The 13,125-nt window shown below is 44.4% G+C and overlaps 2 protein-coding genes across 18 annotated transcripts in view; one reads left to right on the top strand and one right to left on the bottom strand.

Annotated features, from left to right (window-relative positions):
• CCDC92 (coiled-coil domain containing 92) overlaps positions 1-3,495 on the bottom strand; it is a 30,515-nt gene extending 27,020 nt beyond the window's left edge. The window contains exon 1 of one of the 4 annotated variants that reach the window (XM_022597918.3): positions 2,939-3,495. The gene's annotated coding sequence lies outside the window, so the exon portion shown is untranslated. The other 3 variants (XM_022597915.3, XM_022597916.3, XM_022597917.3) reach the window with 3 other exon arrangements.
• The window catches only part of LOC149747538 (uncharacterized), a 32,916-nt gene continuing 22,039 nt past the window's right edge, over positions 2,249-13,125 (top strand). For 2 of the 14 annotated variants that reach the window (XR_016387459.1, XR_016387460.1), the window contains exons 1-2: positions 2,249-2,893; positions 4,033-4,170. Coding sequence is in view for 6 of the 14 variants with exons in the window: in XM_089894405.1 (XP_089750531.1) it covers positions 2,483-2,893; positions 4,033-4,170 (549 nt within the window). In the remaining 8 variants the exon portion in view is untranslated. The remainder of the gene's footprint in view (positions 2,894-4,032; positions 4,171-13,125) is intronic. The other 12 variants (XR_016387463.1, XR_016387457.1, XR_016387464.1 and 9 more) reach the window with 8 other exon arrangements.

Here is a 13,125-nt window from a genome sequence, read left to right as displayed (position 1 = left end):
CTTCATAGAAAAGGGTAATTTTCTTCTTGATTAAATGTTTATTACAGAAAATAAAAGCCAAAAGAAGAAATACAAATCAGCGTAATTAAGAAGAGCCTTTTAAAATAAAACACTGAATGTGAGGGTGCTTTATTACCTGTAAAGCCCCACACAAATGCAAAGTAGGATTAGAATCACCTCTGATATCAGGGTGGCCTCTACCCCAGTAAAAGTCTTCCTAGGGTTGAAGTAGGTGTCTGGGATATTGTCATGCCCACAACTGCAGAAGCCAGAGTAAGAAATAAAAAAGAACCACAATGCTCTCCAATCCAGTTGCCACTGGAGTCCCTCAGTGCCCCCCCTCACGAGGCCTCTCCCAGGCCGGTGTGACACCTCCTAGTAGCCATTCCTGCCCAGCGGGGGACCAGCTTATCCGGAAACTCCGCAGGGAAAGAGCAGCCCCTTTTGTCACTGGAGGTTCTAATCGTAAGCAACTTGTGCTTTTATGTCAAAGTGAAGTCTGTCTTCCTATAAGTACTACTTGTCTTCTTTGGAACTCGGGGAAATAGAAAATCCCTCTGCTGCATGACAGACCCTGAATACTTGAAGACAATTAGGACACATTCACTTCCCTACCCAACCTTTCTGCAGGTTTAAATGTCAAAGCTGGCGATGTGAAAATTGGTGTCACTAAGCTAGCACCTACCTAACTAGTCTGGAACGTCAATCTGAGTCAAACATTTATTGCACCCTTGGTGTGTGAAGCCTATAAAGGCGCCTAGTTTCTGCCCTTTAAGGATACCCAATCCAGTAGCTACAATTAATCTTAGTTAATAAACATAGTGTGCCCACTGTATCTTAAGAACTTTTTATGGCTGACCTTGTTCCAGATAAAAGAAAAAAGGCTCATGTCTTTTCTTCCCAGAAATATAAGAAAATTATAAATATAATATAAAAATAAGTATTTCTTAAAAGCCTCAACACTGTTAACATCAGTATTGCCGCAAACGCACTCCATCAAGTAATGATGATGTTAAAATGAATTTATGCAACGAATGACAGATGAAAGAGTTAAGCGCCCACATGAGTGATTTTCTGTCGTAAGTAAAAGGATTCATTTTTTAAAAAAAATTTAACAATAAAAATATCTAATTTCCAAGAAACTTGTTTGTTAGACTGTTGTATTTACATGTGCTACAGTAAAAATCTGATACAGACAAATTATTGCCTGGTACTTTAGATTTTAAATATACCTAAACTGAATTTACTGAGTAATTATAACGTGATGCAGAGGAACAATAAAAACTATTTTATATTAAGGTTTTCCAATAGTGTGTATGTATACGTAAACATATGTGTATATACACATAAACATACCATAAGCTTTAAAACCTCCAAAAATATTTCACGTAAGAGGAACATTTAGCCTAAAGAAATAAATTCAGAACGTCTTTGGAGGTAAAAGTCACTTTAAATGTTAGCATTCTTTTCCTTATAATTCAACAGCAAGAAAATGCAAGAGAATTCTTGACTGTGCAAAACAAAACAAAACCCATTTAATAAAACAATAACAATGCTCTTTAAATAAACGTCAAACTTAAAAGTATTAAAACGTCAATTCTAGCTTTAACACTCTTACAGGTAGGTTTCTGGAAATGTGTAATATATTACCGTATGACAGCTTGTATTTTGTTATAAGACCGATTACTGCAACCTAAATTACAGAGCACGATCATACTTCCTCTCAGACCACTTCATTTGCATAATTGGAATAGATCATACGGCTCAATATCAAAGCTTAAAATTAATACAGGTCAGCATGAAAACGTAAGTCAGATAAACTAGACTAACTCGTTGTAGCAGACGGCAGCTCTGTCGCCGAGCCTGGAGCTCTGCTGCATATTTGCATTATGCTCAGTTTCATGAATCACAAGCAAATCGTTATCTAGGGTAAACTAAAGCCCATATCAAAGCTTTAGAAAGAGGCTGTAAAGATAGAGTACTTACGTAAAGGGTTATCAGGACAGGAGACAATGCAACTTATCTGGGAGGGTCTCTAACGTCCACGAGGTGGTAAAACGCATTTAAATAGGGGATGTGGATTCAGACGGCCTCCTCCCCACAGCATCCCAAACAAAGCAGGGCCAGGCCCTCGGGCGCTCCTGGTGCACCTGCAATGCGGATCCCTCACCCTACAATCCCACCCCGGGGCTGGCAGAAGCGGCCCCTGGGCTGTCCTCTCCTCCCCCTTCGGATTGGCTTGGGTGCGCGGTGGGGACGGACTGCAGGCTCGACTGGAGCCCTGGCAAGGGCATCCCCCTCCCCATAACGGGCTGGAAGACCCTGCAGGCAGCCGGCGCGGGAGTCGCTGCGCCTCACTTTTGCCCTCCTTTCCACCTCTTGGTTTTTCCCCCCGAGATGTCTCCGCAAGGGGACACCCTTCCGCAGCCCGTGGGTCGGGAGCACCCCTCCCCCTGCAGTGAGGGCTTTAAAAATTACCTAAATGAGTTTCTGCCGCGACAGATGCCTCCGCCCCCCCACCGGCGCCCGCAGAGCCTCACTGCAGGTACCGCCAGGTGAGCGGGGCTGGACTCGGTCACACCTCGGGCCCCGCCTCACCTGCGGGCGCGGCCGTCGCGGTCCTTCAGGCGGCTCCCCCCCTCGGCGCGGTCCTCCGGACGGGCGGCAGCGGGGGCCGGCGGTCCATGGGCGGGGCGGCGGGCGGGGCTGGCTCCCGGCTCCGGCCCTGCGCCGGCCCGGCCGCCGAGGGAGGTCAGTGGGCACCGCCCGCCGAGCGCATCTCGCCGGCTCCCACCCGAGCGCTCGCCGCGGTGCACGCTGGGAGCGGGGGCCGGGGCGGCGAGGCCTGTCCGCGCTGACCGGGAGGGCGGCAGAGGCGCCGGCGCGGCGGCGGGTCTGTGTCTGCGGGGAGGGGCGGGGGAGGCCGATCGATACTCACTTCCCGGGGAGGGGGCGACGCCCCCCTCCTGCAGCTGTTAGGGGTTGGGGAACGGACCGAGGGGAAGGGAGGGTCTGGCCGGTGGGACGCAGGCGCAAAGCTCAGGTGCGGCCGCACTGCGGTTGCCCGGGGTAACGCGGGCCCGGGTGGGGCGCGGGGGAGGAGGAGCGAGGCGGGCGAGCGGGAGCGCGCGCGCGCTGGGCGGTGGGGGTTGGGGGGTACCCGGGACCAGCCTGGGATTGGGGGGAGGGCACGCGCGGGCGGCCAACGGGGGCGGGGGCAGGGGAGGGGGGAAGGGGAGAGGGCCGGGCGGCGCGCATGCGTGTGGCCCCCGCTCCCCTGGGGCTCGCTGGCCTCGTGCGTGCGCACGCGCGCTGTCCCCCGGAGGCGTCTGGGTGTGCGGAGCGCGCGCGCGCGGCTTGGAGGCGCACCTGTGAGGTGTCCCTTGAGGAGAGGGAGGGTGGGTGCGCGGAGTCAGCGGCCTGGGGCGCTTCAACCCCTCACTTGGAGTGAGTTGTGGGGCGGCCGAGCTGCAGTCTCTTTATTTCTTCTCTGAGTCAAGGCGGGGGTGGGGGGCGGGGGCCGGGGAGTGGGCTCGGGGTCGGAAGAAGGATGAGTGGATTAAAGAAAAGAAAAACAACCCATCACTTAGGATGGGCCTCGAGCCGGGGCGGGTGCCCGGGCATCGGTGGGAAAGGTCAGAGCAGCTACCGCGCAGCTGGGCGGCCTGGCGGCCACCGGGCCGGCCCCGGGGAGGGCAGCCTGGCCTCTGGCCTCGGCGAGCCGGCGTGGGCCCGCAGTGCCGGGGAGCGGGGGTTACAGATGGCGGCAGGGTGCGCGGCGGCGGAGGTGCAGCGGCAGGGGCGAGGCCGGGCGGAGGCCCCGCGGGAGCCGGACTCCCGAGCCGGGCTCCATTGTTGTTGGAGCTGAGGGAAGGGGGAGCAAAACAGCTTTAGAAACCCGTGAAGCCGCGCCTTGGAGCCTTTCCAGGCGGGTCCGCGGAGAGGCGGTAATGGCCGCGCCGTGGGATCAGGGAGCCAGGCTGTGTCGCGGAGAAGCTTGGCTGCATGATGTGATGTTGTGGTTTTTTTTAGAGCGCCTCGCGTCCCAGCAGAGCCAGCCGAGCATCCTACTCAGGTGATGAGGAACCCTCCCGGCACCCAGCGCAGATCGCTGCTGCCGCTGGACGCCTCCATTGTTTGACCATAACAAGGGCCGGATTCTCAACCCAGGTAAACTGGATGGCAGCGCCGTCGAGCTCCCTCTCACCTCCCACATCCAAAGGAACCTCCTCTCCTCTTTCAGGACTTTACTCCAGTTTTCTCCCCGTGCCCTGCTTCTGATTAACTCAACATATCCACCTCCCAGACATTTCCCCATCTGGCTTAATCTTCCCGCATCTCTCTGCCAAGTCACCTCTCATTTCCCTCAAAACTCAGCTCCTTTGTGAAACCTTCCTTGCCGAACTCTAACAACTAAATCTCTCTAGGAGGAGCCTGTTCCGGACTTTTCTAGTTGATAGTTGATTGGTTGTCTTATTGCAACAAAGGAGACTAGATGTTTTTTTAAAATTCTGAGCTATTGGTTTTTTTTTTAAGGAACGTTTTGTGATAGTTTATTGTTTTAAAAGGATCGAACTGTTTTTGTTTCTATATTTTGTCCTTTCTTTGGGGGGGGCCCTACTTCCTTGGTAGATGCACAGCTTTTTAGAACAGAAAAATGACCTTCTTGTTCAACCCACAGGTTAATTTAAATTTAAAAAATTAGTTTTAAATTAGCAAAGTAAAGCATTTTCTTTGTAAAAATTAAAACATTACAGAGATGGGCTAAAGTCTTTGACTACAAATCTCTGTCCCCAGAGATAACAACTATTATGTTTGGTGTGTATCCTTCCAGATCTTTAAAAATGTTTTTACGATCTAAACAATGTGTGTACTTGTATTATCTTTGACTGTTTTAACAAGTACAAGTGTACTCCAGCTTTCAGTTTTAGCCTATGATGCATTCACTCATTTTGCAGAACTGCTGCATCATGTTCCATAGTTGGAGTGCACCATAGTTTATTTAGCCATTTCCTGGATTGATGGCAATGGATGTTTTAACTTTATACTTAAACAGCTTCTTTGGTTGTCGTTCTCTAGTGAAGTGAAATTTTAGTGAAGGGAGCACAAATCTACACTAATTACAGAGCCTAAGCTTTTATGATGGAAGTTCTCTTTGGTTCAGAAATTTACATGTAGGAGCCTCCACCCCTCCCCCCGTTGTAATTGTGACTCTACTACTTTCAAGTCCTGTGACCTTGGGGAGGACATTCTACAAATGATGTTAATACCTGCTCTGTCCCACCAAGTTCAGTCATATGATGTATGTGCAAGTCTTTGTAGAGTGTAAAGCGGTATATAATGTTGATTTTATTGGCCTTTGTGATCTGAAGGAATTTTTAATTTACAATATAATTTATATTTTCTTTTTGACCAGATATGTATATTACAGAATACTACAGATAGCCAACTTTGAATGCTGTTTAATTTCTGATTTTGCTGTATTTTTACCAAGTACTGTTAATACATTAGACTTCTGAAAGAGTATTTTACAAAGCACATTTTTCATAGTGCTTTACATACCTTAAAAATAAGGCATAAAAATTAGTTGCCTGAGAATAAAGTATCAGCAACTTGAACACTACATAAAACTCTCATAATATGTAAACAGAACTTAACTTCCTAGTGATGTAAATTTGTGTATGTGTTTTTCTGAAGCAGCAGCAGATTCAGGTTAGTTTTTATGTCCTTTGAGTAAAATGGATTCTTATGGAGTTTGCAGGCAGTATCAGAGTTTTAACGGTAAATATTTATTGAATAATGTGATGGGTATCGTTTTAAGATGTAAGAGATACCATTAGGGGCTTTGTAGGTGTTTTTCTTTCATTCATATATGCATGAATGTTTGTAGTGTGGCCAGCAAAATCAACTTGACCCTGTTCTCTTGTAATTGATCTATGGGGGGGAGAGGAGATCAGAAATTAAACACAATCGCGCAGCTGCATGTAGAATCATAAACTGGTATCTGCTATGAAAGTGAAGTAGCATTGCCTATGAGAGAGTATAAAAAGGGGACCAAATTTTAGATTGCAGAAAGAGGGCCCAGGAAAGACTTTTTTGCAAAAATAAGATTTGAGCTGAGATCTGAAGGGTGAGTAGGCGTCAGTGTAGAATGAGATGGGGGATAATTTTCCAGGCAGGGGAACAGCCTGTAGGCAGGCCCAGAAGCGGGGAAGCTTTGCCCATTCCGGGAACTGAAAGAATGACGTGTGGATAGATTATGGTGGGTGAGGGGCAAGTGTGGCTAGGCAGGGGCCAGATCGTGTAGGGTCTTGTAGGGCAGGTTAAGGATGTTTTATTTCACCCTGAGTGAAATGGGAAACCATTACAAGGGTTCGGTTTTAAGTAGGGGAGTGACATAATCAGATTTGCATGTTTAAACAACCACTGCAGCAGCTGCGTGCAGAATGTAGGGGTGGAGAGTCGAAGTGGGGGAGACCAGGTAGGCCATTTCAGAGGCCTTTCTAGAAGAGAAGTGGTCTTTCCCGTCCAGTTCACGTTGACTTTAAACTACCAGCTAAACTAAGGTCAAGATAGGTATTTGATTTTAAAAATAAATAATTGATTTTAAAAATAAATAATTCTTTATTTCTAAAAAGTAGGCATAAAATGCACTTTTTAATGCGAAAGGCACACATATGTTAAACTAATTATTCATACTATGCTTAACAGAAAAGTATCAGAGTCAAATTAAAATTTGGGGTATTTAACGTGTTTTTGGTAAGTTTTGTCAAAGCAGGAATACATGAAATAAGACTGAGGTGAGGCTCTAAAATTAAAAGAAGGGAAACATTTGTAGATGCTATTGGCTTAAAAAAATGAGAATAACAGAAAAAACAGACAAAAAAATCGAGAAAGTGACTGGGCGCACAATGTGTACATAAAAGTCATAGCTTTCTGAATACTAAAAATAACCTGGCAGAAACTAAATGGAAAAACAACCAAAACAGCAGGCTCTGATCACAATGCAACAAAAAACAAGAAACAGGTAAGCACAGCCTCATCGAGACAAGTGCTGTCTGCCTGGAGGAGACCAGAAAGCATCCTGAAAGATAAGACAGAATGTCTTAAACAGAAGGACAGGCCGTATTCCTGGATGTGATGTTTAAACGTTATAGAGATGCCCTTTTTTGGGTGAACTGGACAGAATAGTGAGTAATGAGGTGGGACAAACCCTATCTGATTGTCTAAACATATTGTAGAATCATGTTTGTTCTGTACAGGTCACTGGAACCTATTCAGCACCCCAGAGATAAACTGTATATGGGAATGTAATAAATGACAAACCATCGTGAATGCCCTTCAAATCAGGAAGAAGATATGGAAGTAAATATTAAACATCTGGAAAAAAGAGTTATGCACGCTGAGGTGGACAGAGGACAGGCTTTGCAGTCACACAGACTTGAACTGGATTATTTTAAGTGAGGAAAGTAATACCCACCGTGCAGCTTTTGTGAGAGAGAGATACAGGTCTTCGCACCTATGGGGCACTCAAATCTGTTGCTAGTTAAAATCAATGTATTAGATTATGTACACATTTAAAACTTCTTTAAGAAGAAAGAGAAAACAAAACCCTAGGATCAAAAACTAAACCACAAAGTAGGAAAATATTTATGACAAATATAAGTGAAGAGTTAATATCTTCAACATGCAAAGAACTCACACAAATCAATGAGGAAAATCATGAAAATCCACACGTGGTTGCAGGATGTGGATAGTTCATTGGATAGAAATATAATTTGTTCAACATTTGGAAAGGTGTGTAATCTCACTCATAATCAAATAATTGGTAATTACTCCTATAGAAAAGTAAAATTCTCTTCTCAGTAGCAACAAAACCAGAACACATTTAAGAGTAAAACACAAATGTACAAGAGCTTTATGAAAAAAGTAAAAACCTTTACCTGAAGAATTTAAAAGCTAACCTAAATAAATGGGCAGACATTACATGTTTCTGGAAGGGACGGCATCTTTGTAAAGATTGCAATACTCTACAAATTAAACTGTAACTTCAGTGTTATTCCAGTTGAAATCCCAGTGAGACTTATTTCTGGACACTTGATAAATTGCTTCTAAAATTTGTCCAGAGGACTAAATGTGCTAGAGTGGCCAAGAAATTTTTCAAGCGGAAAAATAGTGATGAACGATTTGCTATGCCAGATATCAAAACATACTGTAATGGTACAGTAATGTAAATGGTGAGCACAAGAATAGACAAGCTGGTACATGGACCAGTAGAATCCAGTAACAGACCCATATATATATATATATATATATATATATATATATATATAGGAATTTATTATATAATAAAGTTGGTATTTTGAAACAGTTGGGCAATGGTTTGATGCATTGTATAGGGAAAAATGACTATTTGGAAAGAAAGATTCTACTTCCCCATATTCAAAAATGACTTTCATTTGAATTAAAGAACTAACTCAAAGACAAAAACACCTTTAAAAGTACTAGAAGAAAATATAAGTATTATGTTGGAGGATGTATTATGTTGGGAAAAATGTTTTTGGGGTAGACCATTTAGGTAAGACCAAGGCCTCAAATCATAAAAGAATGATAAGTTGGAACATCATCAAAGCTGAATTTCTGTGTGACAGAAAAACACAAGGTGACAGACTGGGGAAAAAGTTTTGGTAACATGTATAAACAAAGGATAATAGAATTGACACAATTAAGAAATGAATGGAGAATATGAATAGTTCTGAGAGAAATGAAAATATCAAAGCAATGACGGGAAATTCAACCTCACTTGTGATTAGGGGAATGGAAATTAAAACGGTGAGGTTTTTTTGGGGGAGGGTGCTCTCAGGCTAAAATTTAAAAGCTGCCCAAGGATGTAGAGAAAAAGGTACCTCATATATTCTTGGGAACATAAAATTGGTTCGACCTTTCCAGATGACAGTTTGCCCAAACCTGTCAAAATTTTAAAAACACGTATATGCTTTCATCTAGCAGATACACTTCAAGGAATTGATGATATTCTAATAAGAAGATACAAGTTAGTTTGAATGAAGTCTGTTGCAGCATCACTTAGAATGAGGAAAAACTGAAGATGAACACAAAAAATTTGGTGCCTGTACACTATGGAATGTTATGTAGCTTTTTAAAAGAGAGGTAGATTTGTATGTATTGACATAGCCTGGATAGATGTCTAGAATATATTTTTGAGCAGGCTTAATTCCATTTCTTTGTAAGATACAAAACAAAATAGTGTGTGTGTGTGTGTTCTGAATAAAAATAGAGACAGATCTAGAAAGATGTGTGACTACTTCTGAGGGGAAGAGAATAGGGGAGACTGAATTTTTAGTTCTGGGACTGATTTTATATTTATTTCACAATGTTTTGGATTGTTAAAGTTTTTTTTTTCCTTTTTACAACGAGATTTACTTTGTAATGAAGATTTTACAATTTCTCACTTAATAAAGGCCTAAATTTAGACTAAAAAATTTTAAGACCTAGGGCTTACGAGGATGTAGCAAAAATGTCACACTCTTATGTTACATTAGACATATGTATCAAGAGCCTTAAAAGTAATCATATTCCTTGATGTAGCAACCACCTAGGAGCCATCAAAGGAATATTTTTATTTATTTATTTATTTATTTTGCGGTATATGGGCCTCTCACTGTTGTGACCTCTCCCATTGCGGAGCACAGGCTCCAGACGCACAGGCTCAGTGGCCGTGGCCCACGGGCCCAGCCACTCCACGGCATGTGGGATCCTCCCGGACCGGGGCACAAACCTGCGTCCACTGCATCGGCAGGCAAACTCTCAACCACTGTGCCACCAGGGAAGCCCAGAGGAATATTTTTAAATACAGAGAGGCTTTACATACAAAAGATATGTATTGTGGAATTATTTTTAAGGGTGCATTTCCTATAACTTTAAGGGTTAAGTTATGGTACATCCACTGGATAATATATTACTGGCCGTTAAAATATTTAGGAAGAAAATGTATTAAAGTGCTTATGACAATGTTGAAGGAAAATCAGGATGCAAAATTGCATACGTGATATGATTAAAACCCTTAGTTAAACAGAAGTCCCAACAACCCTCCACAAAAACCTATGATGGAAAAATGTCTAGAAGAAATTAAATGAAAATCTTAAAAGTTGTGGATTTTGGGTAGTAGGATGTTGGATGATTTAAAATTTTCTGCTTTTTTTATTTTTCAGGATTATGTTATTACATCTATAATTTGTTATTTCATTTATTTTGGAACGTTTACTTTAAAAAAGTACATCTTATGTAGAACATGTGTTAGCTGCATGGTTAATAGATACGTGCCCTTTAAAAAAATAGATCTGTCTTATATATTAAAGTGTCCTCTAAAATGTTCTCTAAAAACTAATATCTAAACATTTTTTGAGTGATACATTTGGAGTAAGTTTGAATGAATTTTGTCTCTTCCAGCTTTAGGAGGAAAATTGCTTCTTAGCAATATGCAGAATAAAAATAGTTCTCGTTTCTTGTAACTGTAGAATAAATGCAGAAACTTAAAACATGGGCCGTGGAATTTCCTAGTTTGACTCTTGTTAACTCTTCGTGTTCCTAACACACAGATCTAGTCACAGAGCAAGTTGCATTTAACTGAGTCAGGATGAGTAGCGCTTAGCCAGCTGGACCAAGGGCAGAAGCATTGAGAGCCTGATTATCATACAGGGCCTGCAAGTGACTCGGCAGAGTGGAGCTCAGGGTGCCTCGGGGTATGCAGTGTAGGTGAGGCTGAAGAGGTTATTCTAAAGGCATGTGCATTTGTTCCCTTGCCAGTGGTTAACTGTGGACCTGCAGTAGGTTCTGTGGACGTGGAGTGGCATGTGGCTTAGTGGAGGACAAAGCCGAGGAAGTGTGATAGTGGAGATAGCGTTGTGGACATGGAAGGGCTCTGGGGGCACATAAGAAGGTACCCTACATGACCCAGATTTGAGGGTAGGGGTGCCAATCAGGGGAGGCTTTCTAGAGAAGGTGAGCCCCGAAGGTAAATGGCGGGAACAGCAAGTGTGAGGGCCCAGAGTTCAAAGGAGCGTTGGGGGGGCGGGGCAGGGAGTGGTTGAGGCCTAGGAGCAGACAGAACCTGGCGAGTCTGAAGAAGTCTGGTTTGGCTGGAGCTAGAATCGGAATGGGCAGCTGTGAGAGATGAACCAGGAGAGGTAAATAGTAGCTAACGCTGATCAGAGTTTGAAAGCCTGGGACTTCCCTGGCGGTCCAGTGGTTTAAGACTCTGTGCTCCCAATGCAGGGGGCGCGGTGTTCGATCCCTGATTGGGGAACTAAGATCCCGCATGCTGCATGGCCAAAAACAAAGAAACAAACCAAAAAATGTATGCCATATGAATAAATTTGGAAATTACACTGAGAATTAATGGAACCCATTGAAAAACTTTAAGCGGGGTAATAATCCATTTTGCATTTTAGGAAGATTACCTTACAGTGGATAATGGGTTAGAGGAAGGCAAGCCTGGAGGCTTCGCAGTGTTCCAGGGGAAGATGGTGGCCTGAATGACAGCTGAATGTCGGTGAGGTGGGTGGATAAATTCAGGAGGAATTGAGGAGATAGGGTGACAGAACTTCGTGAGTGGGAGGAGGGTTGATGGTAACCAGGTTTCTGACTTGCAATTGAGAGACTAGTGGACCCATTTGCTATAGTTGAGAACAGAGTTGGCTTTGGTGAAGAGATGACAGATTGAGTTTTGGACATGCTGAGTGTATGGGGCTTGTAGGACATGTATCAGTGTTTCTGTGTGGTAAATTTTTCTTGGAATATGATTACACATCTATGTATTGTTTAAGATTGGGGTATCTGTCTAGCTTAGACTGGACTGTTGATGTCTTTTATATGGAGTTAAGACTTCATGACCCTGACTTTGGGTAATACTGTGGTTGCCTTTTGGGCTAGACTCTGACTCTTTGAGCACGTGGTGGTCCTAAAGTCAGTCATCCTGTTGTCAGTACTGCTGAATAATTGGAGCGATTTCTACTGATGTTTCCAAACTGGTCGTTCCACACAGAGGTGGGCCAGGACATAGGCAGAGGGGTGCCCTAGGTCTGATCCATCCGCAGGTGCCTACCTGGCCATTAGAAGTTGTCCTAGTCTATTTGGGCTGCCATGACAAAATACCGTAGACTGGGTGGCTACAACAACAAGTATTTATTTTTCACAGTTGTGGAGGCTGGGAGGTCCAAGATCAAGGTGCCAGTAAATTGAGTGTCTGATGAGGTCCTGCTTCCTGGTTCATAGATGCCATCTTCTCGCTGTGTCCTCACGTGGCAGAGGGGCGAGGGAGTTCTCTGGGGTCTCTTTTATAAGGACACTCATCACATCGTGAGGGCTCCACCCACATGACCTGATCACCTCCTAAAGGCCCCACCTCCTAACACCATCACACTGGAGTTAGGGGACACAAACATTCAGGCTGTAGCAGAAGTATGGATAGAGGTTGGAGAATCATTCACAGTGTCCTCACCGCACAGCTGGCATGGAAACCGTGGATGGGTGAGATTGTGTAGACCAGAATGAGGAGGAGCCCAGAGCAGAGCTGGGGCATATGACCCATCAAGGAAAAGGTAGGGGAGACCTTTAAATTCTCAAAAGAATTCATCAGAGAGGAGGAGGATGTCTTAGAGAACATTTGGTTAAAAGAAAATGCATTTGAAATGGCTTAAGTGAAGGGGGATTTCTGAGGAGGCTACCATGGCATCCAAGGCTGTTTCTTGGCCGAGACCCAGTGGTGGCTGGAACGTCAACAGGAATCAGTGCAGCTGCTCTCTCTGCCTTTGTCCCTCCTGAGTCACTGTCCCTGCCAGGTCACTTTATGGACCCAGACTTTCCACGTCCCAAGTCTAAACTCTCAGGGAAGAGCATCTGATTGGTTCAGCCCAGCTGATTGGGTTCACTGTTGCAGGGCCTACAGGGGCAGATGTGCCAGGCGGTGAGTGCAGAGGAGGGGCTCAGGAGAGGGCGGTTCCTGGCAGCTGGGGAGGAAGTTCCCAGAAGTGGCAGGGGCAGTAGTTTTAAATGTTCACAGATGTGATAAAGGGATAAGGAGTGAAACTAGATTGGGCAAATCAAAGT

Source organism: Delphinapterus leucas, chromosome 14, assembly GCF_059928025.1.
Source record: "Delphinapterus leucas isolate spDelLeu-1000000601 "Yukka" chromosome 14, BTC_Dleu_Yukka2, whole genome shotgun sequence".
Taxonomy (NCBI): domain Eukaryota; kingdom Metazoa; phylum Chordata; class Mammalia; order Artiodactyla; family Monodontidae; genus Delphinapterus; species Delphinapterus leucas.
The sequence above is the reverse complement of the archived record's forward strand: the minus strand, read 5'-3'. Positions and strand labels throughout refer to the sequence as shown.